This window comes from Oxyura jamaicensis, chromosome 3, assembly GCF_011077185.1.
Source record: "Oxyura jamaicensis isolate SHBP4307 breed ruddy duck chromosome 3, BPBGC_Ojam_1.0, whole genome shotgun sequence".
Classification (NCBI taxonomy): Eukaryota; Metazoa; Chordata; class Aves; order Anseriformes; family Anatidae; genus Oxyura; species Oxyura jamaicensis.
Genome location: NC_048895.1, coordinates 116,979,253 through 117,006,582, shown reverse-complemented (window position 1 = coordinate 117,006,582; position 27,330 = coordinate 116,979,253). Strand labels below are relative to the sequence as shown.

Genomic DNA, 27,330 nt, shown 5'->3' with positions numbered 1-27,330 from the left:
CGAAGCGTCAGCCTCGTTTTAACCCGTTTGGCTCTTGCTCCAGGCCACGAAGAACACCTCTCGGTGTTGCAGGCATCCCGATGGACCTGCATACGCTCAGCTGAACAAGAAGCCGTGACACCCCTCCACGTCAGGACCTCGGGGAGGCTGGACAACGTTCACGCTTGCTTTTAACGAGCCTACAGCGCTAATCCCCGTTAACGCTGCCGTCGTGCAGCCCGAGGAGCCCGATGCAGACCCAGACACGCTTTTGCAGCTCCTGCCGGAGAGGATTAAAAAGCTCGTTGACATCCTCTGAGCTGAGGTGCCCCAACACGCCGCACGAACGCTCGTGGCCCCTTCCAGCACGAAGTCAGCCCTGGTTTAGGGTTAGGGGGTTCCCTCTTGTAGGACTCCGGGTGGACCCACAAGAGCACCTCTGACCGAGCACCGAGGCATCGCCTACCATTAATTAATTCACCAGGAACTCAGCTTAAGAACCACGACACTGGTTCCTGCTCCGACCAATAAACATCCCTTCCCTTGGCCAAGTTTACGCGGAAAAGTCAATTTTTCTGCTTTGGGTAAAATCCTTGATGAACGGCGAAAAGAGCAGAGCAAAGCACGCTGCCACTGAAGCAGAAGGAGAAGGAGATTTCTTTCTGCCTTCACACCTTTTAGAGTTAAACATTAATGGGGTAGAGATGTCTTAAGTTAAAAAAAAAAAAAAAAAAAGGCTGGCTGTCTGAACAATGCCAGGAAAAATTATACGGTGCTGAGTGAATGCAAAATTAATGAGCGCTGAATGCTGACAGGAGCTAACAGGCACAAGGAGCTGAGACTTTTTACAGTCAGCTCCGAGATCAAGCAGGTAGAACATCTCCGTCTTACCGGGGGGAGGAAGAAAGGGCAAAGAAAAACCCCTTTCTATCTCAATCTGAAGAACTTAATTCATTCAAAAACGGTGTCAGCTCTGCACGGCCAAATCTGCGAAGACGAGAAACGAATACGCGCAGCTCCCCCCCAGCTTTAATTCAGCCCTGGCGTAGCCTTTATTCCCCTCTTGCAGGCATAAAACACATCGCGACGTGCTTTTAATGACCCGGTTTAATTAATTTTGCAAGGATCGAGACCGACTGCCTCTCCTCCGCTACCATCCCCATACGTCTTGGCGCCCTGGCACCGCGTGCGCTCGAGTCCAGGCGAAGCCGATATTAAAAAACTCGCTCGTGTCAACTCCTAAACCCTCTCCATGCTCAAGCTGCACAGGCACGTCAAATATGTTAACTGCACGGGCAAAGAGACGTCTGCCAAAGCGTGCAGACAACGTAAAAGCCGAGCTGGGCGAGCTGACGCTTCCCGTGCTGCTCACAAAGCAGCGCTCCCCACCCCGGCTCCGCTCCTCCTCCGGCTCCGCTCTCGCGACTCCCATCTGTCTCTCCCGCGGCGCCGAGGGAGAGCTGTCAATCCGCAGCCGTCGGGGGGATCGACTGGCTCTGCCGAGGGGATCTGCCGGAGGAAAAGGCTTGGTGGCGTGGTGTAAGCACGTCCGGGGGCGGCTGTGGGGTGTGCGTGCAGTCAGTAGGTTCAAGAGTTGCTCCAGCTGTCGGAGAAGGGAGGACACGAGCACGGCGGGGGGCAGTGCGGCGTGGGAAGCCACCCGGAGGCGAAGCAAGGCGCGCAGGTGAGGGCTGGTTTCTTGCTCACCTGCTCATGAAGGGAACTTGAAGTCCACCACACGCAGAGCTGCGGGTGCGGTGCTGGATGCTGGATATTCGCAGCGGTGCTCTGAGGCACCGTGCTCGCGTACGGCCCATCCCAAAGCAGGAGAGTGCCCAGGAGACTGGGGAACAAGGCTGCCCGCCTGCACCCCCCATACCCACCCTTCATTTTGCTGCGTGTCCTCCAGAAAACACCACAGAGACCGATGAGATGGGGATCTGCACCCTGCAACCACCTCCAACCATGTTTTTAAGGACCCCGTGTCCATCATCCCAAAGACTTGGGATGGCCCAAGCTGTTCCCTGCTCCTGCAGCCACCTCCAACCACGTTTTTAAGGACCCTGTGTCCATCATTTCAAAGATTTGGGATTGCCCAAGCCGTTCCCTGCTCCCATACGGAGCAGTCCATGCACAAAATCCCGTCTTGGTGCCGCAGCTGCCCCAAAGCTGGCGCAAATATCAGCCTGGGGAACCCGATCTGCTGCTCCAGCCCCCATCAGCCCCCCTCCCCGTAATACTGACTTCACGATTCAAAGGTAGTCAGCTGAGACTGGCAGCTTAATTAATTGATGAAAGCACTTCTTGGAACGAGGGAGGGAAGCTGCCTTCCTAAATAGCCAGGGCAGAATGAAAGGTGTCAGATATTATTTAAAACCTTCCCAACGGCATTGTTCGCTCGGCCAGGCTCCGGGCCACCGGCTCTTTCCTCCAAGTGCCACAAAACACCCCAAAATGAAACCGTGCAGCTCAGAGAAAGCCCAAAGTATGGACAAGGAGCTCTGCGGCTTCTCGCTGGGCACTGGGGAATAGTTCCTCCCCATTTTGCTGAGACGCCCAACCTTTCTGACGCACGGCTTACGTGAAGGCACATGTTCTTAGGAGTTTTGCGTTGCCCAACCACCTCTCTTGGGCCAATAAAAGCCATTACCTCCAGCTACCTCCTCGTCCTTTATTTCCTCTGCTCACGAGAGCATTGAGAGGATCAAAGCCTACCGAGGTAGGAGCCGTTCAGATGGGATGCCTCCATCGCCTTCCTTCCCAGACCCAAAGGGACGCCAGCTCACGGGGCGGCCGCACCTCCTTCTGATCGCCAACCCAATGAAATGGGGTCCAGGAGCACGGGGACGCCAAGCTCAGAGGAGGCAAAATCCAGGCTGGGCACCGTGCCGTGGCGCTGCTGTTGCCTTAGAGGACAGAAGGATCTTCTAAGGGGTTTTGTGTGGCTCTAGGAAGGGTGCCGTGGTCCAGGATAAAGGTCTTGAATGTAAGGGATTTTTTTTTTTCCTCTTCATTTTCTGCCTCTCTTAAAAATGAGACAGAATTGAAGAGGGAAAAAAAAAGGGGGGGGGGGGGAAGAAAAAGCTAATCCAGCACAGCAGAAGGCAAGAGGAGGAGTGATTTCTACAGGTGGTTTATGACTCTCTGCATGATCCACGCGCCTGTTACATCCTATCAGAGCCTCTTCTTGCAGCTAGGTGCTAAAGGATTTATTAGTTCTTGACAGTGTGAGATGTTTAAAAGCTTGAGGATGTAATAACCAAATGTTCACTTGTTAAAAAAAAAGGCAATGTTTGGAGAGGTCTGCGCAATTCTTAGCAGCCTCCCCTTCCCCTCGTTCTATATTTAAGCTGCCAGCTAGATTAAAACTGTCAGAAGAGGGATGAGAATTTTATTGACATGCTTTGTAGGTGGTACGGCTCCATAAAATAAACATATACAGAGGATGCTCCCTGGCGTTACTGCACAGGCAGCGATTTTTATAGCGCTGACCTGGGGGAGTTTGTATCTGAAATCAATCCCTGATATAAAACAGATTCCAGAGGATACGGAGAGACAGACTTCACAAGCGTCTGTGGAGAGCGTAGGCAGAGATGCAGCCCATTTAACATTGCACATCGAAAGAAACCGCGGAGAAGGGGAGGGCGTGAAATTCCCCGACCCGGCTCCGAGGAACCCTTCGCGTGTCGTGCGCGCGGCGCAATTAGCTGCTCTCGTAAAAATACCCCGTTTTATTCACCCCTGAGTCATTCTGCATCGAAAAGAGCAGGCCTGTCCTGCGCTGACGAGGGGAGCAACGGAAGAACAGCCATTTCCCTGGGAAAAAAAATAAAAAAAATAAAGCAGCATCGAGAGCCGTGCCACAACTTCTGCATTACATCACTTCTGCTTGTCGCTTCTGCCTGTGAAAGCCAGCTCCCAGCCCGAGCTGCGAATTACACGGTGCATGTTTACAGCTCAGAGGACACAGGAAACGAGACCTCAAAATTTGGAGATTTATGGAGTTTAAGGCCAGGAGAGATCACTAGATTGGCCAACCTGACTTCCTGAGCGCTGCGGAGCCGTCGGAGTTCACCCACTTCTACCACAACGAGCCCTCAACTTCTGTTTGGCTTCGACCTGTCTCAAGAGCTGCCCAATCCACCGCTTCCCTTGGCAGCTCCTTCCCAAAGCAATCACCCTCCGAGTTATAAATCTGGGCCCTGTTCCTAATTTGTTTTTGTCTGGCTTCGGCTTTGAGTCACTCTCTGTTACGCTGGCTTTAAAAACCTCTTGGGTAGCCAGCATTTTCCGTTCTTGACAGTGCTCGCGCCGTGTCATCAGCCTGCCCCCACTCCTCCGGATACGCTCAGCGGAGCTCTTCAGCTTTCCAAGCTGCGAGACATTTTCTCCGGCCCCGAGTCGTTCTCACGGCTCTCCTCTCTGCCTCCTCCAGACTTCGCAATCCCCTTTTCCCTGCGTGGACCCCGGGCCCGAGCTCCAGTGGGGTCCCACCACCGTAGTGTCACCCACGTCACGTCACCCCCGAGATGCCCACTTGACTTTTCATCCCATCAGGGGTTCACATTGGCCGTCCTCACTCCTGGTAGCTCCAGGTCTCCTCGAACAGCACCATTCCCCGGGCACCATCCATCCGGCACTCCTGTAGTTGCTCCCCTGGATGTGCAAGGACGTTGTGCCTCCTTCCACGTCCACGAAGACTTTGGATAGCATCCAGGTGTGGCACAGGCTCCCCAGAAACTCCACAAGCCTCCATTTTGAGAACAGAGGGTTTCCTCAGGACAAGGAGAGGTGGCCAGCGGCGTTCCTCTGGCACCCAAGGTTTTGTCAGTCGTGAAGGGAGAAAACACCAACTCAACGGTGGGTTGACCCATCACCGTGAAAGCGGGCCAAATCGTAGAAAGATTACGGGACTGCTCGGCCAAATTGTGCTAATTTCATCCACATTCTGCTACTTGAAGGTCACGCACTCAGCAACCCAGAGCAGGAGCTTGGGCAAAAGGTTGGGGATGGCTCAGTGGAGGTGACAGGAGATGACAATGGTCACGGGGTGCTACCGGCAGCAACCTCATGCTATTGGTAAGATCTACTAATAGAAACTGTGACATCCGGTCTAATTAAATCAAGATAAATGAAGCTAAATTGGAAGAAGTACAGGAAAGACTTCCTAGGCTGATTAAAGGCAAGGCATAACTATGTGACACAAATCGCCCAGGAGAGCTTGGTTTGTTTGGACTAGTTGAGCGAAGGTAGAGAACAAGTGCGACAACTTCTTACAAATACATTAGGGAAGAGTGGTAATTACCAAACAGAAGGGAGAACAAGCTAAATTAAAGGGCAACGCGGGCAGAGAAATGATCAGAAACTCATTTCTACTGAAAACGAGCAGGTGGTTTCTCATCACGCACAGAGGGAAGCTCGGTGGCGATGCTCAAATTGGACAGAGAGCACGAGGAACACAACACCCCCCCCACCACTCCCACCAATTAGCCATGGGATCCTCTTCATTAGCACAAAAGAATTCCCCCGAGGATGAAATTTAACGGTTAAAAGGACTGGATGTGTTTGCACGCTGTTTGCTTTGGATCAGCCGCACCCGTCAGGGCTTTCAGTGGGCACCTACCGAAGCCAAGGAGGAATTCCTCCTCCCCGCCAGGCTCTAATCCGGCCTCCAGGGCTCGCTTGGTTTTCCTTCTCTAATATTTGGTGAGAACTTGGGCTCTGAGATGGGATGGAAGTGGTGAGAGATGCTCCTTCTAGTAGTACGACGTCTCCTGAAGTGGTCTGGGAAGAAGCAGCTCCTGCGGGGCCAACGCAACCACCGCATTTGGGAACGAGGCGGGTTTTCTCCCCAGCACCTGCAAGCACCCAGCGTCAGCACCGCCGGCCGAGGAGCTCCTCTCTGATCCTGGGGACGGAGCTGGAGGAAGCCAGGGTCTGTGAAACACCGCTCGAAGACAACGGCGAAGCTCCCGTTTTCTGACCTCCTTTAACGCCAACAGAATCAGGGCGACGCCGATAAAGTCGATGCGCTTAGAGCGGAGCCTACGGAACCGGGCTGACAGCTGTAGCCTGAAGAGACTGCAGCCCGATTTTAGATTTGACACGAACCTTCATGTGGTTTTAATTAATTAATTAATTAAAAACCCTTTAATTCACGTAAAACCCCTTAGAGCGGTTTTCGCTTACCCCCGTTTCCAGAAGGCGTTTCCTCCTCAGATGCCAGTCCGCTGCTAACTTTTGTTCTTCGGTAAAACCTCGAAGGTTAGAGCTGAACTTTGGTGCACGGCGCATCGCCGGCCTCAGAGCTGCGATGCTTTCAGCTCAGGCTGCTTCCCCAGCCTTCATTTTCATGGTTTTCCAAGTGAGAGGGCTTCAATCCCCTGCCTGACTATGCAAATGCCGTCCTTCCACTGCATGGAAGACTTCTTTTGGGTCTACTGAAGGACCTCTGTGTCGAGTCAGCACCTAAAAACCTCCGATTTGGCTAACTCCTATCTCCTTGCATTGGTTTCTGCCACACTGCACCTCCTGCCAGCCTCGCACTGCTGGTCTTTTCTGCAGGCAGGACCACCTTGCCCTTGAACTTCACGTCGTAACTTCTCTTCTTAGCCCTTGGTACATCCAAAGTCCCTCCCGATGGCAACCTGCACTCGGTAGAGCGGCTCCAGCTCCTGTCTTCATCCCGCTCCTTCCACGTGGCCACCCTGGGCACCACGACCAGCTCTTCCATCACCTCTTCATCAGGTGGGTGGAGATGTGCGTCCCGCATCGGCACGGAGAGGATGGAGCCAGGCTCTTCAGCGGAGAGAAGAGGAGAAGCAATGGGTACGAGTGAAGCATTCAGATGGGATAGGAGGAAAACTTTTCCAGCTGAGTGTTGGAGAAGGTTGCCCGGAGCAATTGTACACTCTTCATCCTTGGGGGCTTCCAGAACCCAAGTCAGGGAAGCCCTGAGCAGCCCGTGCTGATCCCAGAGCTGACCCTGCTGCGAGGAGGAGGTTGGACCAGGGACCTCCCGGGGTCCCTTCCAGCCCAAATCCTGCTGCTCCTCTGGCCTCCGTGCCCAGAAACGCACGGTGCCAGCAACGGGCTGACAGATTTCAGCCCCAGCCACCGAGTTAATAACCCAGCAGGAATTCTTTAATCTTCCTAAACCAAATGGAAACCATGAAAAGCTTGAGGGAGAAGCACCAGATCCTGCCCTCCCACGGATTTTATCAGTGTTCTGCCCATTTGTCAAATAACGTTATCGGCGTTGTGATCTTCTAAGGCACCAAGTGAGATGGAAATAAGCTTTACGGAGAAGGAGATGCTTCCAGGCCGACAGAGAGACTGCCGGAGCCCAGACAAAATGTTACAGCACTGGGAAAGGGAAGGATCAAAATGAGAGAGAATTCAAAACTGTACCATGCTAGAATACACATTTAGAGAGAAATAATGAAACTCTGCTGAAAACCGGGAACTCAACAGCAGGAATTAGCAAGAGCAAAGACCAGGGAGCAAAACTGGAGGAAATCAGACACGTCCCTGCCCCAGGATGAGTGTGTCCTATTCCTGGGTTAAAAACCCTAAAAAAAGGCACAGAGCACGTTATGCACGAGGCGCTTTTTCTCGGCGGCACGGAGGCAGCAGCGCTGTGCTCCAAGGACCTGAGCAGCTCGATCAGAACCTGGAAGTGCTGCCTCCCATTCAAATCACGGGGAGAAAGATGAATTCCAATGGGAGTCGGTGACAGAAGGGCATGCAGACAATTTAGGAGGATCTTAAACGGAAAAAAAAAAATACATTAAGGTTTTTAATTCCTTGTCCCGGCAAAACAAAGCAGGGAACTGCCTGGGGAGAGGGGGGCGCGAGGGAGGGGGAAGGTCCCCAAGGCACCTTCTGCTCCTGCACTGGGGACGTCCAGCCCCGCTTGCGGGCTCAGTAACACGCACTTGGGCCGGGTATTTCCTCACAGCTATCAAAAGTGAGTCCAGGGAGAGCACAGCCCATGGACCCACGGATGCAGAAGTCGGGGGGAGCTCAGACCCGGGCAGAAAACCCAGCAGGAAAAGCCTTTAAGTGCTCCACACCGGGTTCCTCTGCTCTGGGGTAAAGCTCACCAAGGGCCCCGGCTCTGCGACTTGCTGCCGCAGGCTGCGTGCAATTACCGGCCTTGTGGTTTTATGGGAGCAACGTTACGATCTTTAATACCCTACCACATCACTCGGCTGCTGGGACACGAAGGGGCTCTCAGAGCCCGAGGACGGGGTCTCGTCCTCTCCGCCCCACAAAACCTCCCCCCGCTGCCATCGCGGGCTGGGGGAGAAGCCTCTTCGCAGGCCGCCAGCCCGTCCTTTTCTGACCACTAAGCACAAAACCAAAGCTTTTTTTTTTTGGGTTCTTTTCAGAGCTCGCCATATGGTGGCATTTCCAAACCCCGAAAGAAACTCGGTTCTCATACCGCAGAGGCTCCTATATGTTCGCCTGAGGACACAGGACCTCTCCGTGCCAGAAGCTGAACGTGTATATAATAAAATAAACCCGGGGCCAAAGACTCCGAATCTCAGCATATGACAAGACAGCAGGGGAACTTAATTAAAGGCAAGCCACTGACAGCCCAATGATCGTATGCAGCGGAGCAGCCAAAGTCAATAATTATTCCATATACTTCGCTTAATTAACCCAGTGTATTTACCCAAAAGGAAAATTACTTCCCCGAGTCGGCTGCCTTACGGACGGGGGGTGTCCATAAATTAAGGATCATCTTCTTTTGGGGTCTGGTGTTTCCCAGTGGCTTTGGTGGCCACGCTTTGGAGAAAAGCTACTCAGAAGCCATTAGGAGGATTCGCCTCCGCCACAGCCTGGATGGGGACGCTTCCATGCAGCAGAAGAACAAATCCTGGTGGGTTCGAGTAGGCTGAGAAGAGAGAAACGCTGTTGCCCTGAACCCCTGAAAATCATTAAACCTCAAGACACAGCCTTCTGCCCCTCCTTGCCCAAAGTAATTTGAGTGCCAAATTGAGGGTCACCTTCGCAGGCTAACGCGGCGAGGTGCAGAAAAGGAAGCTCGTTCTTAACCCTCTGCCCTTTCGAAACATCCTGAAATCAGGTCAATATTCTGGAGCGCTGTTAGGGGACGAGATCGCAGCAATTAGAGATGTGAATTTTCTAACCTTGTGCCCCGACAGATACAGATTTAGCCTCTCGGTGGGTCAGGGGTCACTCCTGCGGCTCCCTCGCTGCCACAAGCAGCTCCACACCGCGCAGAAATGCCACAGCCTGGGTGCCTCGGTCAGACTGAGCTCTACGAGCCCCGGGAACAAATCCATTCTTCTGGCAAGAGCAGAACAAACCTGCTGGGGTTTTTGGACCTCGCAGGACCAGCGAGTCATACGCAGCCCCTCCCCAAGGAGTCCTGGCGGGGGACGGGAGCTGCTCCTCGGCCAGGTCGCCGGCGGCTCCGCGCGGCGCTGTGGGCAGCGGGCGAACATCCTGCGGCCCTGCGGGAGCAGCCGAGCGCAGGAAGGACGCAGGAAGGAGGCCCTGGGACGGCCGCGGGGGGCGAGCTGGGAGCACGCCGAGGTGTTTCAAGGGCAGCCCTCGGCAGCTCGTCGGGTTCCGGAGGCGGCGTAATGAAAAGCTCGGTGCCAGGTTGATTTATCCCGGTAAGGCGCTGCACTGACGGCGCCCGCTTGGGAAGGAAATTAAGGACCTTATCGACGCAGAGGGCTTTGGGGAAGAGACGTGGTGGCTTTAGTATTAAAAAGGACGCTGCCAAGGTTAGTGGGGCTACGAGGGAGGAGAGACTTCACCCCTCTGACGGTGCACGGGGCTCGCATGCCCCGTTCTCCATCACACCCCCGCATGCCAGTCACCCCTTCCGTAACCCGAAGGTTTACGGGTCCTAGGCCCCCCCCTAGGGCTCGGGCTGGGGACCCCTCGCTGGTATGGGGCCAGCGCAGGGAATTTGGGAAGGGAAACCTTCAGACCGGGCGCAAGGCCGGGAACACGGCGTCGGCTGCGTCTGCGTGCAGCACCAGGGCAAAGGGAGGGCAGGAGGGCACTCAGCGAGTGCTTGGAGGTGGTAAGCACCAAGGAAACGGGGGTTGGAGAGAGGAAAAGAGCTCTGGGAAGCACGGCAGCAGCCTCCTCGGCAGCACCACAAAGCCCACTGCTCACCCACCTCCAACAGAGCCGCAGCACCGAAATTTTATGCGGCTGCTCACATCCAAACCTCTGCCTCGACCCCAAACTCTACCGTGCTTGTACGTAACACAACAACGTCTTTTGCCATTTTACAGAAAAGAAACAAAACAAGTGGCAGTCCGCGCACCGGAGCGGCACTTCCAGTACCCTGCTCATTTCTGTAGCCACCAAGACGCCCTATTTTTGCCCAGAAATACCTGAAGGGTTTGAATTTGTTAAGAAAAGTGGAAATGGAGAGATTTGGTCTCTGCCCAGCAGGGTTTGAACCGGCACCTTGCTCCGGAGGAAAATAACCTTGGCCCCCACGTGCTCGGCACCCTGCAAATCTGAACACAAAGCGGTGACTTTGTGCCCCACCAAGGCTCTGCCACCCCGCATGATCCCAGAATCCTGGAGCAATTTGGGCTGGCAGGGAGCTCAGAGCCCCCCAGTGCCACCCCCTGCCATGGGCACGACCCCTGCCCCCAGCCCAGGCTGCCCCCAGCCCCATCCAGCCCGGCCTCGAAAGCTCGCTCCCACGTTCTCTTTGCTAAGCCCCCCGCTACCTGGGTGACTTCTCCTCGCCCCGAAAAAAAACTTCAACCCCCGAGAAACTTTAGCAGGACAGATGAACGCTGAAAAATTAACTGCCTGGCCCCTTCCTCCGCTGCGTTTATTGCCGTCTTGGCAGAAGAATTTCAGGTTGCTGCCACAGCCGCAAACTGCTTGTTCTGCCAACTGTACATTACTAACATTGGAAGGGGGCCAAACCTAGGAATCTTTTCTAAAAGCATTTGCTTCATACTTTAAATAGCAGCCCGGCAGGCAGGGGGATGGGAGCACGGGCTCGGCGCACGCGTGCGAGCTGCTGCTGGCCGAGCCGCCGGCCCCGGCCCCCAGCGCTGCCACCTCCCCGCTCACGGGGCGCCCGGCCGGCTCCACGTCTCACAGAGACCTTTTCCTAATGAAATTAATAACGGGACATCGCCTGTTTTTTTTTTTAATTGGAAGCCCCTCTGCTGCTCTGCTACAGGGTTGGGTGCAATTCTCCCCGGTGCCGGTGGGTTTTGCTGGTTGTTGGCTGATTTCTCGTCACGTGTTGGGATGTCCGCAGAGTGCCGCGTCACGTCACCGCGACCCCAAAGCCCCCAAGGCTCCTTTCCTGGGTGTGAAACAACGCCCACAGGTGGGTTTCCTAACACAGCAAGGAGCACCGCCAACACGCTGCAGGACGCTTCGTCGTTGACAATGCTTTAGCAAGAAAAACTCAACCTGGAGGGCCGGCAAATATTGATTAGTTGTGTGCCTGGGAAACAGGAGGAAGAGGAAGGGCATGGGCAGGAAACACCACGTCCGACAGCCGGTACAGCCACGAGGACAGAAAACTGCCTTTGACCATGGGACAAATATCCTGACTTTCAGCCCGATTTCTCCGACCTCCTCACGAAAAGCATTCCGGCAATAAATTGCAAAGAACAAATATAGGTGACGTTCATCTTCTTCGGTGATTTGGTGCAGCGCTAGATAAGCCTGCAATACAGAGCAAAGCTCAAGGAACGGTGTTTTTAAGTAGTGCTTGTCCTAGTTAATGTTCAGCCCCGCTGTGCAATGTCAAGAAAACTAATGAACGGTGAAGTGGCAGCGAGCAAGGAGCTCGGCGTACTCACCCACTACCAAACTCCTCTCAGAGCTCAGCCACGACGTGAATGAAATCTACAAGGATTCGTTCCCGGGAAGCCCGAGCAACGTGAGCTCAACGCTTTGCGAAGCGTCTCTTCCTCCTCGTAGGAGTGCAACTCGGTGCCTAAATTAAGAGCGAACCGGGAGGACCTTACACCGACGCGTAAATTGTGTGTGAGTGCCTCGACGGGCACACCCAGGTCCCGGCTGCAGGGTTTAGGAAAACTTTAGCATCTGGTCTCACGCTCGGGGCGTGCAGCAGGAGCTTTGGCAAAGGCCCCGTTTGACTGATGATGCTCTCCGAGCGCGAAGGCGAGACGAGCGGCGTTCACCTTGTGCAAAAAGGACATCGCCTCCGCGTGCCCGCCCCTGCAGGGCTGGAGATGGGCTCGGGGAGGGATGCTGAGGCTGCGGGGACCGGGATGAATCCTGCTCCCGGCCACGCACACACCTTAACGCACCTCACCTCTTTTCCTGGGCGTCGCTTGAGCCCTTTGGACCTGCGTATTTCAATCTGCGAGTTGACGCTCGGGGTGAATTTTAAGCTTTCTGCGGCTTCTCAAGCATCTCTTCTCTGTTTACCGTTCGCAGTGCCCGCGTTCGCCGGCGCTAGGCGGATTCATGCCCCTCTAATCTGGTTTGTTGGCAGGAAAACACTTCTGACAAGGGGAAATGGGTCTTCATGAAATGTTACGCAGCGCGTGGCAGACCTAGCTGTCCTGCATCCTACCCAGCTAGAAAACGGGCTTTCTGTCCACCCCAACGGCAGCACTTCTGGTAAGTACTTCGTGGGCCCGATCCCGAAAGCTTAGCAAGTACTTCTGTTCATTGTCACCTACGGAATAAGACCAGGACAAAGCACAAACCCTCAGCCAGGAGCCACCTCGCAGTCAGTAGCACCAGCGGACACAAAGGTGGCTCCTCCTGCAAGCTCGGCGGCGGCGGCGAAAAGCGCTTTTCGTATTAACGCGTTCATAAAAGCAGGAAAAGGAGAACTGCAAATGGAAGTCTTGATTATTTGCTCAACTTAGGGTCCACAACGCACCGGGAGAAGGCTCCCCAGCTTTCAGACAAGCCAGGGCAGGAGGCTGCCGCCTTACCTTGCTCCAACCTCTTCATCTGCTGGATCTGATCAACCGTCTTCTTCAGGATCTTGCATTTGTCTGGTTTGACGCTCAGGGTGTCGATGTCCCCGATGTTTGCAGAGAGCAGCTCCGCCAGCTCCTCTAAATATTTGTTCTCCTGCTCCCGACGCCGCTTTTCATTGCTGTTACAGAAAACAAACAAATTAAACGCCGTGGTAATGATTTCCCTCCACTGCTCAGTCCAGCCACACCTATGCTAGACAAGGACCTTAAAATACAAGTGCTGGCCACAGCCATGGGCTCGCTGTAGTCCAGACATCTCCAAAACACTGGGGAGTTCATTCAGGCCTTTGTCTGGTCCCATATGTAGAAAAATATTCTAAATTAAGGCCAGGGAAGACACGTATGTCCCAGCCCAGTCCCGTAACATCCAGGACTCCGCCTTTCCCTCCAGGTTAGTTACAAGTCTACAGTGCCTCTTGTTTTGCTCAAGCCACTGCTCCAGCTGCCGCAAAGTTAAATCCTGAACTGACACCTAAAGGCTGACAACACCCACTGGAGATCCCCGAAGTGAAAACCCCAGCAACGATGTCACAGCGGCAAGGGGGAGACGGAAAATATTCATGAGGTCACTGAAAACAGCTTTTTATTTTATTTTTTTTTAGCCCAAAGCCAGTGCAGAAGCCCCAGCACTCTCCCATCACTATTTCTACATTCTGAGGACAAATTATTCACCTGCTAGAACATGGCCAGCATGAAATCCACCCTGGACACTGCGACATGTCCCTTTGCCACAGAGTTTAAAAGCAGCAAGGTCACCAAAACCAGCTGTGCATACGGGAAAGACAAACGGAGATACTTCCCCTAGTGCACCTTCCTCCGTATCAACTATTGATGAAATGAGGACAGCTCCAAAGGCCAACCCCAGCTCCATACCACCTTCCAACGCCTTTTATCTGATTTTTTTTTTCAATATCCCACCTGATCTTCCTTGTAAGTTCCGCAGGACACGCTGTCTGAAAGGTATCTTATAAATCGCTGCCTGAACATTACGCCGACAAGACGTACCACGTGAGGTACTCGTGGCACGATGGGATGGTTCTGGCCTCAGAGAGGCCAAAGTAGAGTTTCCAGAAGACAAGGCAGGTCCTCCGAAGCCCCTCTGCCCCACAAGGGGGACGTGGAGCACTGCCAGGAAATGCTACTTACCCAAGCCGAATCAAAAGCCCAGTTCCAGGGGGAATTTGGATCCCATCACGGATGGGCTCTGACGTGTGTTATGGGATGAAATGAGCTCTGCTAGAAGCTGGAGGCTTCATGAAGAGGCCTGCTTTGTTTTATCTGCCAACAGGGGCGTGTAGCAAGTGCAAGGCATCAGGACCTTGACCATCCCCTGATAACTCTGGGTGATGACATCTGTCCAGAATGAGAGAGACAACACTGGCCCTCCCCTGCAAGGAGCTCCCTGGGTAGCCTACGTGGTAGTTTCCTTATTCTTCCTTAATTCCAGCCATTTTGTTAGCTCAATACCCAGGCCTAACAGGCAGGCTCTGCCACTCGGGTATTTTGCTGCTGCTTGAAGTTTTTCTCACGTGCGAGTATCTGAAGACTGCAGGCCACGGCGAGCCTCCCATCACCTCCTACGTCACCTTGACCTCCTCCTCCCCTTGGCCCTCCACGTGGCACGACTGCTGAGAGGGGCAAGAGAAATGGTTTGCACCCAAAGCACCCAGTGGAGCAGCAGAACCGTAAAAGAAAAGAATGATCATCCACGAGGCAAAGCCAGCTGCAGGGCATGGAGGAACGAGCTGTGCTTCTGCTCCGGTCACCGGCCTTGTGGAGCCCACGGTGAAGACCCTTCATGGGGGAACACCTGGAAACTCCCCTGCAGTGACCTCAGGAGCTCCTCCTTCCCAATCCTGTGGGGTCCAAGGCCTCGCAGGCAGCCCGGCCAGCTCCAGGGCTGTGAGGCAGGCTGTATTCCCAACTGGTGCACAAGCAATGGGTCCCCACCACGACCTCAGCCTCTTGTACGTGGGCGTCAGCGCAGGCAGCGCTGCAGAGCAAGGCGAGCTTTCCAAAGCGACCCATTTACACCACGGAAAGCACCAAGCTGTGCCCAGTCACACGTCCTCGAGGGACCTAACGTGCTTGGCAGGGACTGGGATATATGTGGAAGGGATGGGTCTACCCGAAAAGTGTCACCTTGCCCCCTCCTTGCTCATACCGAACGCGCTGCTCCCATTGCCACCCAGCTCCCAAGAACGTGCTGTAAAGAGGCCAGCAGCGCTTTTGCTTTTTTTTTTTTTTTTTGGATATTACCAAAAAGAGAAGCGAGGCGAGGTGCCAACAGAAGAAGAATCCCTAAGCGGAGCAGCAGAAGCGAAGGAAAAGCGAGCGAAACGATTGCAAAGCCCGAGCGAAGTGGCGCGGATGCGGGACGGAAGCGAGCGTGCCGGCGTTGAGTCACGCCGCCAAGTGCTCAGGATCTACCCAGCCACGGGCAGGCAAATGCTCCTCGCAGGAGCTGAATGAGTGTTTTAGTTAAGGTCAAATTAATTCCTAGCTCGCCTCGCGAACCGAAAAGAAATAGCAGGGAAAAAAAAATAAAAAAAATAAAAAAAAATCCCTCTGTTGTGGGTGAGCTCATTTCATGAAAACCCTTAATGTCGCTGTTGCTGTGGCAACTTTCGAATTGTAGGAGGGAGAATTGGCCAATTTTCCTTACATAAAGGCATCATGAGAATATTACAGCAGTGGGCTGTTCTTTATGACTCTGAATTATCATCAAAAGCAACAGTTAAACCTTCCTGGTTTTAACAAAGGAGGTTTGAAGTTCGCTTTGCTCCAGACCACGTTACGAAGGGACTCTGGGCAGCCTGCGGGACTTCGGGAGGACGAGGTCCCTGCCCAGTGAGTTGGGAGATCTCCTTTCCTGAAGAAATCAAAAGGCAGCACAGGAGAGGACTTCTTGGTCTTGCTCATGCTCTACTGCCTGCTGCTTGATGGCTTCGGGCTTCTACAAAGACTTTCAGGTGCTTTGTGAGTGCAAAGAATTGTGCTTGGACAAGGAAGGAGAATCCTTCATCCCAAAGTCTCTGCTTCTCTACGATCAGTTTGTTCCTCACCCTGCACATCTGGAAAACTTTCTGATGTCTCTTCTCGGGGTGCTTAGTGGTGTGAAAACCGAACACAAGAGACTCGTTTCCCAAAGGCAGATCAGACAAAGACCAGGTGTGCGTGCCTGTGTATCCAGAGCAGGTCCTTCACAATGGGGATGTGAGCCCACCTTACTCCCCATGGCAGAGCTGTGGGGACTCGAGGCACGGGGGCTTTGTCCCAGGGTGGGGACCAGCCCCGAGAGCAGCCTGGAGCCAGCAGCGAGGGCTGCAGAGCTCTGACTCAAACAGGCACCGATTCAAGTGACTCAGCCAGAAATGGGGAATATCTCACGTGATCTCTACAGCATTTGTTAGGAATAAGGCAGATACCTCAAGGGCTATCACAACGTGTTCTGCAATTACTTATTATAATGGCACAGCTCAGCCATGAACTACAGAGGCTTTGTGAGGAGGTGTGTGAACTCTACAGAGGAGAGATGTGAAGACCAAAAACTGCAATAAACAGAAATCCTCAGACAACCACTTAATATTTCTCTCCCTTATTCTACTGGAACCCTGTAGCCTTTGCACTTATTGTCTGCCATACTGTGTAGAGCTATAACTGACAGAAAATAGACCCAGAGTTTGCTCAGTACATCAATATTCTGTGACGACGAGCAAACAGGCTGTAGAGGCACAGTCAGCAGCAGCGCTGTAAATTCATCCTTACTAATAGATGATATCGCAATGGAAAAAAGATGCACAGGATTCACAGAGCCAGCAAAAGCCTGGCTCTCACTCGTGTGGATCTAGGACTTGTTAATGTTAACTCAGCTGGCAATGTAGCTGGGACGTGAAGGCTCAGTCATTAGCAAAGGGTGCGTTTCCGCAGCGAGCGGAGTTTCGAAGCAGTCTGCTACGGCAGACAAATGAAAATATTTCAGGAGGAAGCTGTTTCCTAACTGCACCACGGAGCACAAGGATCTCCACCAAAGTTTCTGAATATTACACTATAGGTATTTCTTGGGAATCTGGCATGAAGAGGCAGAAGGCTTGGGATGATCTGCAGCCCTCACTACTGCCCTTTATAGAAGTATCTGCCTGAAACTTACCCTGAAAAAGCTTTCTTGATGCTCCTCCACTTGATCGAGTGCTCTCAATTTATAAAATCAATACATTAACTTTGATAACAACTCTCTAATCATCATTTGCCACCTAACAACAAGCAGAGCAGATGGGGAGCTGCATTTCCATCATGCTCCATCTTCCACCGCAGCCACTGATAAAAGCAAAGCGAAGTTCTGGTGGGAAGTGTGAACGTTTACGAGTGGCTGAAACCCGGCTCCATCTGCTCGAGCAGACGGGACCAAACGACGCCATCAGAATGACAAAGTAGCCGGGGCAGGGGATGGATCCGGAGCGGCACACGTACCTCTGGGCCGTATCGCAGGGCGAGCCTTTCCTCTTCCGCGAGTCAGGGTTGGCAGGGTCCGTTGAACTGTCCCCAAGGCCGCTCATGTTGACCTACTTTGCACCTGGGAATGAAGAGAGAAGGGGTCAGGACAAGGCTTCTGCAGACGCAGGGTTGGTCCCGACATGGCAGCACCAGAAAACATCAACCAAACCACCTCTGGAGAGGTAATCGACCCAACGCAAGTTGTCCCGATTGAATTTATGCCTCGTTTCGGCAGTTTGTGAAGGAAAAGGTGTGAAGAGAAGCCAACTGGTCACGTTACCCTCCTTTTGGTGTCCCTCGGTCACCATTTGGCCAAGCGAGCATACACCATCAGCACCAGCACCACCACACCACAGCCTGAGCTCTTCCCTGCATCCCTGCGGGTTTGGGCTTCCTGGCCTTTCCAAGGGCTTTGTTTACACGCACGCATTTCATCCCTTTTGTTTTCTTTCCTCTTCCTGCAAGCGTTGCCTTTTAGCTTTTAACACATCCTCAGCCCCGGCGCCATCTCCTCCTGCCTCAGGGTTTCCCGAGGCCTTGCCACCTGCCTTGTATCCACATCCCGGCTCACCCCACACCTCCTTTTCCCCAAGCACAGGGCCTGGGCTTTAATTAGAGCTCCTAAATGACCCATCTACGGCGGGACACGGCACCCTCCCACCCACTGGAGGGGCCCAGAGCCTCCCTTGGCCTCTCCCTCCATGAGGCACCTCCTAGCCTGCTCTCCTCAGCGCCCGGACGGCCTACTGAAATTTCCAGGGCATAGCTTCAAGAGATGTCAGATAAGGAACCTAAAGGGGGCCTGCGGGAAAGCTGGGCAAGGAATGAAGCACTGTGTAAGGCCAGTAAGGGCAAGGAGGCCAGTTTAGGCTTTTCTCTGGATCCTTCACCTCTGAGCTGCATTGAAGGGGTTTGGCCAAAGACCTGAGAACCCAGCCCAGCCCAGTCACCCTGCTCGGGATGCCCAGAAGGGACCAAACCTGTCTCCTGCAGGTCTGAAACCCCTCCAAGACATCAAACCAAGCGACACCACTGCTCCAGAAAGCAATCAGCCATGCACGTTGCCTCTCTTGCTTTCCTGAAGCTGTTCAGTGATTTTTTTTCCAGTCAACGGCAATAATTCAATTCTGGATATTGCCACCCTTCAAATTCTTCATTTATTTTCTAATTTTTACAAGTGTTTAGCATTGTGAGAAGATATAATGCCTGAGGAATAAAGTAACGGGACCCCACACAAGAATTCTGTTGTGTGGGTAGGGAGCAAAGGGACCAAGTTATTAAACTTAATTCCCTTCATTTCTTACATTGCTTTCCAAAAGCTGGAATTTTAACGAGCACTAAAGCATTGACGAAGTGCTGTAAAACAAACCCTACAAGACTCTTTCACAGCTTCCACAGCCCAGATTACCAAAGTGTTTTATTCAGCCAGCCCGAAAGCGCGACTGGATGCCTCCTCTGACAGGGATGCTCTGGACCGACCCAATGACCCATCTCTTCCAGCGTTTAAACCATCTCCTCCAAAATAAGGGGAATATTTGTGCTTCCAGAGGGGCAATAAAGGAAAGCAAACCCTTTCTGCAGCACGCAGCCATTTCTGCTAATGCCTGCGTCACCATTGCCTAGGCAAGAGCAACTCCTGAAGTGATTTTGGAGATACCAGCGCCGCCGCTTGATGCCACCTCCTGTGCGGAGCAGGGTGACTCCACAGCTCGTCGACAGCCAGGAACCCTGAGCAGATGCCAGGAAGGTGGCCGTGACCACGGGGCCGAGTTCATTCCCCTCTATTCGGCGTGTTTGAAATGAGGAGCGATGCCAAAGCAAATAGATAGGAGGGGGAGAAAAGGCAAACTCTTTAAAAATTGGTGATTGGAAAACTAGAAGTGATGCATCACTTGCTCGGGGTGAGAAGGGGTTTCTGAGCTTTCAGACAAGTTTTTTCTGGGTTTTCAAACCCCTTCCTTCCACAGCAGACAGAGCAAACGGCAGCCTGGTGGCTTCCATGGCTTGCAGTCAACATCTGCCTCGTGCACAGGTCAAAAAACCCTTCAATATTGACATTAAAAGTTTAACTTGCCCCCACCAAAACACCGAGTCCTGATAACTCATGCTGCTCCTCCAGGCCCTGATCTCGCATTATCAGCAGCCAAATCAAAACAAAAAAACGTTCTTTAGGACCGGGGACGTGGCAGGTAGGGGCAACCGTCCCACTGGGATGTGTGACCTTGGCAAGAGCCACCAGATGCCCCAGAGAGGTGAATTAAGGACAAAATTGCAGCTTTAGCTGAAATCCTTGGCTTGCGTTAAGCCCTTGATGTAATACAGTCAATGTTTCTTTTTATTGTAAAAGTAGTTTATTTTACAGCAAAACTTGCCAGGACGGACAGGCCAAAAATGTAATCTGGTCTAAAAATAGGCAGCTGAGCCCCACGAGCCCTGGTGGACAAGGGCAAGGGTTGCGCTCCTGGTGAGACCACACTGGGGCATTTTCGCAGGAAACCTGATTTCTAAACACCAACTTCTTGTAAAAATGTTAATATTCTGCTCGGTTAGGAAAGCAAACAGAAACAGATGAAGTGTAGCATGACGGCAATGAAAACAAGCTAATTAATTCGGCTGGGGGGGGGGGAGCAGGGGCAGCGGTTTCCAGGCTTTGTATGAGTTGTCCCTGATGCAAACCTGCCCGGTAAAACAACTGCTCCTTTGCTGTCACTAAGGTTTGCCACCAGAGCTGCAGTAAGGGGTTGCACCAAACGCTGCTGTTTCGCTCAGGGGATGCTCGAGGGTTGTTCCACGACCAGCGCCGCATCGACGCAAGGTTTTTGGCTCTCCAAGAAGGAGCCTCATCCCAGAGACACCGCAGCTGTCCCCAGCCCACCACTCGGACACAAATCTGCTTCGTGTTGCAAACCCAAAACGTTCAGCGTATGTTTTCTGTAAGTCACTGCAATTTGCAGCTTCACGCGTGGTCCTAGGATGTGCAAGTCAGTGATTTTGCAGCAGTGGTGTAAAGGAGCAACGCTGCAACTTAGCAGCAAAGAAAGCTCCTCTGACACAAACTGCAGCTCCCCGTTGCCAGCTAGACCAGGGCTAAACTCAAGCAGCAGGCAAGGTCTGGAGCAAGAACTTCTCCACGGTGGTTCTTACCCCATGGAGCTGCATACAGCACCAGGCATTGGTTCCTTGTGCTGGCAGCACCCCGCTGCACCACTGCATCTGCTCGCAGGGGACAATTTGTCTCAAAGAGACTAATTGGAAGGGAAAAAAAAGCTGAAGAGTGGAATGGAAAAGAAGCACGAGAGCTGACGTCACCTCCCACAGCCGTGCAGATGAATCCACCTCTGATTTCTAACCCTACGCTCTCCCCTCCTTCATCGATCCTGCACGTCCACCTGAAGAAGCTGCTGCTTTTTGGATGCTAATGAACATCCTCGCAGCGACACGAGCCTTGCTCGCCCGGGACACAGAGGCTCCAGCCCCAGCCCACATCAATATTTCAACACGACCTTAGGGATCTTGACAAGAACGCAATTTCCATATTAACAAAAAATAACAACAACAACAAAAAAGTGTGTGAATTGCTGAGGCTTGGTGCTTGTGCTGTCATACTAACACCAACCGTGAGTTTGATTTGCCCACGACCACTGAAAGCAAAAAAAAGACAGAGCTGACCACCGATATTTAATTCTTCCTTTTTCTAAAATTTATTTCCCGCAGTTTGGATGAATTTGACCCCAAAAAAATGCTTATAAAATACTGCTGACATCTACGGGAGAGAGGCACAGTCAGTAGGCTGCTCTACAGAGAACTCCAGCCTTGGAAAAATCCCTCACATTACACCCATTTATCAGCAAAATACAACCCATCTGTGCATACACAGCCTCAATTAGAGGTAATTAAGAGCATACTCGGAATGTCATAAGGATACATCTATATCGTTGCCCTCACAAGTTCATCACCAGCTGCTAATCCGAGCACTAGGGTCAGAACAAAACTTAATTTAAAGGAAAAAAAAAAAATGCACAAAAAACCTTCTGCAGATTACGGGAGAAACAACGAAGCCGTAATGCGGCTAGCGGGGAAGCGAGGGGTGAGTCAAGTGAGTCACTCGCTAACCCGCCACATGTGTTGTTACTTTGGGTTTTTTCTTTCAAACTTCTTTTCCTGACCTCATCCCCAACAACAAAAAAATACAAAATAAAAAAGGAGAGACTTCCAGCCCCGCTCTTTCGGCTGCTGAAGTTGTCAAAAACAAATGTCACATCTGTTTTGTGCAACACTCCTTGGGGGGGGGGGGGGAAATCCCTGGATCCATATGCCACCACGCCAGCACTGGGCAGCAGACACGTCTGCCTTCAAACGAAATCCTCTTTTCTTGGTACCTTACCCCAATCTCCCTGCCTGTCTCCTCCTGTCTCTCCCCCAGCCTGAGAGCCCTCTGTCAGCCTCTGTCTTCTGCCCGAGCCCCACCGAGATGCCGACAGATGGACCCTTCGTCTCTGGGACATCAAGCCCTACCTGGAAAGAATAGTTTGAATAAGAAAGACCGCAGGTTTTTGGCAGAAGACGAGCGAAGCGGTGCAGGGAAGAAAGGTGGAAATAAAACCCAGCAGCAAAAGATCTCCAAGTTGTTTGCTTCCTCTAGGAATCCCGTCTGTTTGTGTTGGTGGTGAGTTCACCTTTACAGAGCCCTGCCCGCCCAGAGCACATCACACAGCCCAGGAAATGCGAACAATGGGGTTTCTCTTCATTGCCATTACCCATCCTGGCCTGAACACCCCTTCTTAACATCAAGTGATCAGCCTCTCCAGTCCTTGTATCCTTACTGCAATAATTATTATTATTTCAGTGATGATGTTGGTGCAGTGCTCGGAGCCTCCGGGGATGCCAGCTTGGCTCTCCTGTGTGGGACCATGGATGGGACCCATCAGCACCTCGTTCCACGCGGTGATTCAGGCAAGGAGAGATTAAAATCATCACCTGAGACCAACTGACATGAGCAGAATTCAAAGGCTTCAGTATCTCGAGATACGACTAACCGAGAGGAGCTCAAGGTCACCAGGAGGGCTGGAGGATAGCCTCGTTGGCCCCGTGTCCCTGCGATCATTAGGGCCACAAGAGGAGGGAGCTGATGGATGAAGATTTATTTTCACCGGCCTCCAACAACAGAGTGCTGGGCACCTTTTGGTGTCGGGGCAGAGCAGCTTGCTCCGACATCACCACATAGAGACACTGCGTCCCCATTGCTGGCTGCGTCCCGTGCCCCCGGTGCCTGCAGGGCTGGTGTTTGCTTCCCTTCCTACGAGATAAGTGGGACATGCAGAAATCTTAATTATCGCCGGCTCTGCCGAGGCAGCAGGCTAATAAAAGCTGTCAGCTCGGGGATGCGGTGGAGCGAAAGCCCACGGTCTCAATTCCCCAGCAAGCGTGCGAGTGCATCCGCACCCACCTGCTGCCTCGCCCCGTGGGCAGGGGGACTCGGAGTACAGGCTCGCACTGCCAAAGCCCTCCCAGAAAGGTTTTCCAGAGCTGTTTGCCTTATGGAGAAAGGACAAGGGCTGGTGGGATGGCCCCAGGTCTTTTCTGCATCTCCTGCTCCTGCTGAGCACCTTCAAACCCCCCTGGGATGGCTGGGGACACCCCTGGGTGCCTCTGTCCCCCGTTGCCCCAGCAGGGTGCCCAGCCCCACGTCCCTGGGCTTGGGGAGCTCTCCAAGGAGCAGCCCCCGGCCCCTCTCGGGGCAGCCTGTGCCAGGGCTCCGGCACCCGCCCAGCCCAGCAGTGCTGCCTGAGGGGCAGGGGGAGCCGCCGGGGCTCCAGGCTGGGCCCGGGGCCTCTGGGCCTGGCCCTGGGCACCGCTGAGCAGAGCCCGGCTCCGGCCTCTCCGCACCTCCCTGCGGGTACTGACGGCCATGGGGGAGCTCCCCCGGAGCCTCCTCTGCTCCAGGCCGAGCAGCCCCAGCTCTCGCAGCCTCTCCTCACAGCACGGGGGCTCCAGGCCCGGCAGCACCCTGGGGGTCCCGGCCTGGGCTCTCCCCGCTGGGCCCAGGTCTCTCGGTGCACTCGTCCCAGTGCTTTGAACACCCCAGGAGCCACACAGGTGATGGGGCAGTGCTGAAGATGGTGGTTACGTTAACCACACTTGCTGTAAGAGGACCACATGAAGAATTCCTGTCAGGGAACAAGATCAGAGCCCACCGGCTGGGTCAGCCTCTGCTGGAGCCTCGCCGAGGCAGCAAGACCGAAGTCCTTCGCTGACAGAGCCGGGTAGACCTGTGTCCTCTGCAGACCAAGAGAGGATGAAGGGCATACTAATGTGAGACACGGGAGACTGACCCCACCCTCCCTTCATGGTTCTTCTCCTAATTTTAATTCCGAGCACTAGAAACTCCTCTGTGACCACCCTACGGAGAAAATGAGCTTTGCTCTCCAAATTCAGGCTCAACCATCGCTTGTTCTTTTACCCACAAGAAATGTTTTGCTTTGGAAATGTAGCACGGGCCATACAATCGATAAAAATCGAACGTATGTGGCGGAAGGTAATTCTGTCTATGGAAACAAACAGAAATATAAACATCAAAGTGAATTCCTCGAGGAGGAAAGCACAAGCCAGCCGAACGTCAGCTCCAACTGCAGTTCAACAAGTGCTTGCTCTCTACGTCTGACACCCAGAAAGCACAAAAAAAATGGAAAGATGTATATAAATTGAAGTCCTTGCAGACTAAGCATCATCCTTACAGAGACAACGGTCCAAAGGGCTTAGAGAAATGGTGAATTTTAATACACCAATCATCTATATTGTATTTGCAGCTCGCAGACCCACAGCAGTCATTCCCCCTTAGCCTAGGGATAATTCCAGCAGCCAATTTGCTTTACAAATGAATGGGAAAATGTGGGAAAGGGCTCTGCCTCAGCACTACAAAAATGAATAATCCAGCTGTGGGAAATCAATATTTGATGCCTGAGGAGGCCTCTGGAAATCCACAATGCCACTCTGTTATTTTCCCAAGCTCTCTTTCAAACCCGCCTCAGCTAAAACACAACAGACACAAGATAACTGATGTGCCGCTTATTACACTAATTGCAATCATCTCCTTGTTACCTGGTGCTCACCCACATCTGTTTGTCGTAGCCATCTGTTGTCTGTCTTAATTAGATCACGCACTCGCGGGGCAGGGGCTGTCACAGCACGTGGGTTCCTAACACCGCCGTGTCCCACTTCTGCCCCAGCATCTCCACGCCGCCTCGGCGTTAGCTCCTGCCACGAGTCCCCTGGCAGGCCGAGCGACACCACTGCAAATACAGGGCAGGCAGCTGGAGAATAGGAATTCAGAAGTAAACACCCCAAAAGCTGAAAATGAGCTGGGTAAGAATCCCGCTGCCCTTTCAGGGCCAGGGAGCAGCGCCATGTCTCGGGGGACTTGCACAAGGTGCCAGAGACGAGTAAATGATGACCCAGCAGCTTCTGCCACTTGCCTTAACTTTCCAGGATTTACCTTTCAGGCTGTTCTCAGACCACTCACCACAATGACCAGGCACCAAAATGAAGCCAGTCACAGGGATAAGATGCAAAACTCCACTTTTCCTTCCGCTCCATTCCAAAAACGACAAGAAACCACGGAAGGACTCGCTGCCCCACGCCGCTCTCATCATCGCTGCTCCCCCCGGGCAGGAGCCCACCAGCTCCAGCTACGCCTTCACAAGGTGCTGCCTTCCACCTGATCTCTCCACGTTAGTTTCTGGCGCAGTGAGATGCTCCTGATTAATTATTAGCGACCCGATGTGTTGGCCCAAGTGCTTCCTGCTGAACTTCCCTGTCTTAGAGGCTTTCTGCAGGAGGTGGCTGCTCAGAAGAGGATTTCCATTGCTGACTCGAGAGATCAGGAGTGATGGTGTCTACACACTAAGACATTAGAGTGCCTACACTTCAAAAAACAGCAACAAGAACGACATGGTTTTCCCCATCCCACTAGATGGATATCCCACTAGGAGCTGGGGTAGGATCCCGCTGCCGCCGTGGGATTACCCAAAGCCCCAGACAAGACAGCCCAGCTCATCCCAGTGGCACAACGAGCCAGGGAAGGAGAATGCTGTTTAAGAGAGAGATGCCCAGGTAGGACAGTACCCTGAAACTATTTGCAATTGAGACCTTTATGGCTCATAACTCTGAACCAGCTGAATTATTCCCCCCTGCCACACGACACACAGGTAAAAAGCCTTTTTGGAAGGACAACGGCACGCTTCCCTTGCAGACTACTGAGAGCAGGTATGTTAAAAGAACACCTGAAGATCTCCAAGTCTTAAAGGCGCTTTGTTTTTCTGCACTCGTTAAAAGCCCAATAGAAATTCAAATTTCTCCTTACACCAGCTGTTTTCCCACACCACACCAACTGGCTTATTAGAGGGCTGCTCACAAGCGTCAGCACGTCCTCCTCGAGCGTTTGCATCTATGCACTTCTCCGTTTCCAAAACCCGGAGAAGAGGCCTCCGCACATTTGGTTGCTGTTAGCGGCTGCGCAGCGGCCCCGGGAGGGGAGAACCGTGCCAGCGGGGCTGCGGGGCTGCTTGTCTCCCACCCCAGAACACGTCCGTGTGCGTGTGCCTGCCCTCTGCCTTCCAGTCGAAGACCAGAAATGGAAACTCCGCTTCGAATTCACCCGAGTCACGGAAGAAAACCAACAAGACTTTGTTTACGCACATTTTTATTGGCATTCAAGCCTCCACGCCACCCCGAGGCAAAATCGGGGCTAAATGTCACACCAGAGACCCTCCTTTGCAGATTTACAGCAAAAAGGAGAGGCAAAGGGGACCGCGGTCATGCGGGATGCTGCGAGGTTTACGCCTCTCCCTAAAATCTGGACTTCAGTGCCGTCCAACTCAGATGTAACTATTTTTCATCTTGGGACGAGCGCTGACAGCACCAGCAGATGCTTTTCGTGCAGCAGCCTCATTTTTTCCAGCAGTTTCTGCACCGCTTTTTTTTTTTCTTCCCCAGGCTCTCCTCTTCCTAACTGCGTGCTCTCGGAGCTGCCCCGAACACTGGAGGGGAGAGGCGAGGGGGAGCAGGGGGCAGCAGTCACATCTGCTCTACCCTTACGGTCCCCCCAAGGCTGCTTCATGCGCGGTGACAAATTTGGGAGGCAGCGAGGCTGCTAGCAAGGTTAGGTAGGTGGATGCACCGTGTCAGAGAGCATGTGATGGAAGAAACCCTCTGAGAAGGTGAGTCAAGGTTAGGCGTGCACAATTTAATAATGCATCACTCATCAGTTTTATTTTTTGCCCCCTTCCTCCAAACCCAGCCTTTTAGGGCCACGAAGTTCCCTGCGATCAGCCCAGGATGACAAAAACTCCCCTGGATCCCAGGATGACAAAAACGAGCGGCTGCCCCCCCTAAAACATGAGAGGGATTCGGCGCTGAGCCAGAACTTAAAAACCGAGAGCAAATCCAGGCAGGCCTGAGTCCAGAGCCTGACGCTGCAAGTCCTGCAGGACTTGGAGGAGTTAGGGGGGAGCAGAGCATCGTCACGCTGCTGCCAGCACCACAGGGCTCGGAGCTCTGCTGAAGGATGCTGAGCAAAACACACAGCTCTGCCCCCGCTGCTCTCCGGCGTAGAAAGGAGCCCTGCTCCTTCAATGTAAAAAACTGAAGGTTTTTTTCAATCGCTTTGCCCTCATCATGGAAATATGCCCCAAACACAAACTGATGAAAAGCCCCCGACTCGCCTGAACGGAGATGGAGAGACAGTTTTGTTGCCATCCTTCCTCGTGGAGCTGCTCGTGTCTCAGAGGCGGCGAGGATCACTTGGCAATGTTTACAGCAGAGATAAGACAGAAAACAGAACGGCAAGAAGCGTAACCTTTTC

The 27,330-nt window shown here is 53.0% G+C and overlaps 1 protein-coding gene across 9 annotated transcripts in view; it reads right to left on the bottom strand.

The window, feature by feature from the left end:
• NCOA1 (nuclear receptor coactivator 1) overlaps nt 1–27,330 on the bottom strand; it is a 111,269-nt gene that overhangs the window by 42,268 nt on the left and 41,671 nt on the right. For all 9 annotated transcript variants that reach the window (XM_035322620.1, XM_035322627.1, XM_035322629.1 and 6 more), the window contains 2 exons: nt 17,448–17,550; nt 12,930–13,096 (listed from right to left, as the gene is read on the bottom strand). In XM_035322620.1, coding sequence (XP_035178511.1) covers nt 12,930–13,096; nt 17,448–17,533 — 253 coding nt within the window. In that variant the 5' untranslated portion in view covers nt 17,534–17,550. The remainder of the gene's footprint in view (nt 1–12,929; nt 13,097–17,447; nt 17,551–27,330) is intronic.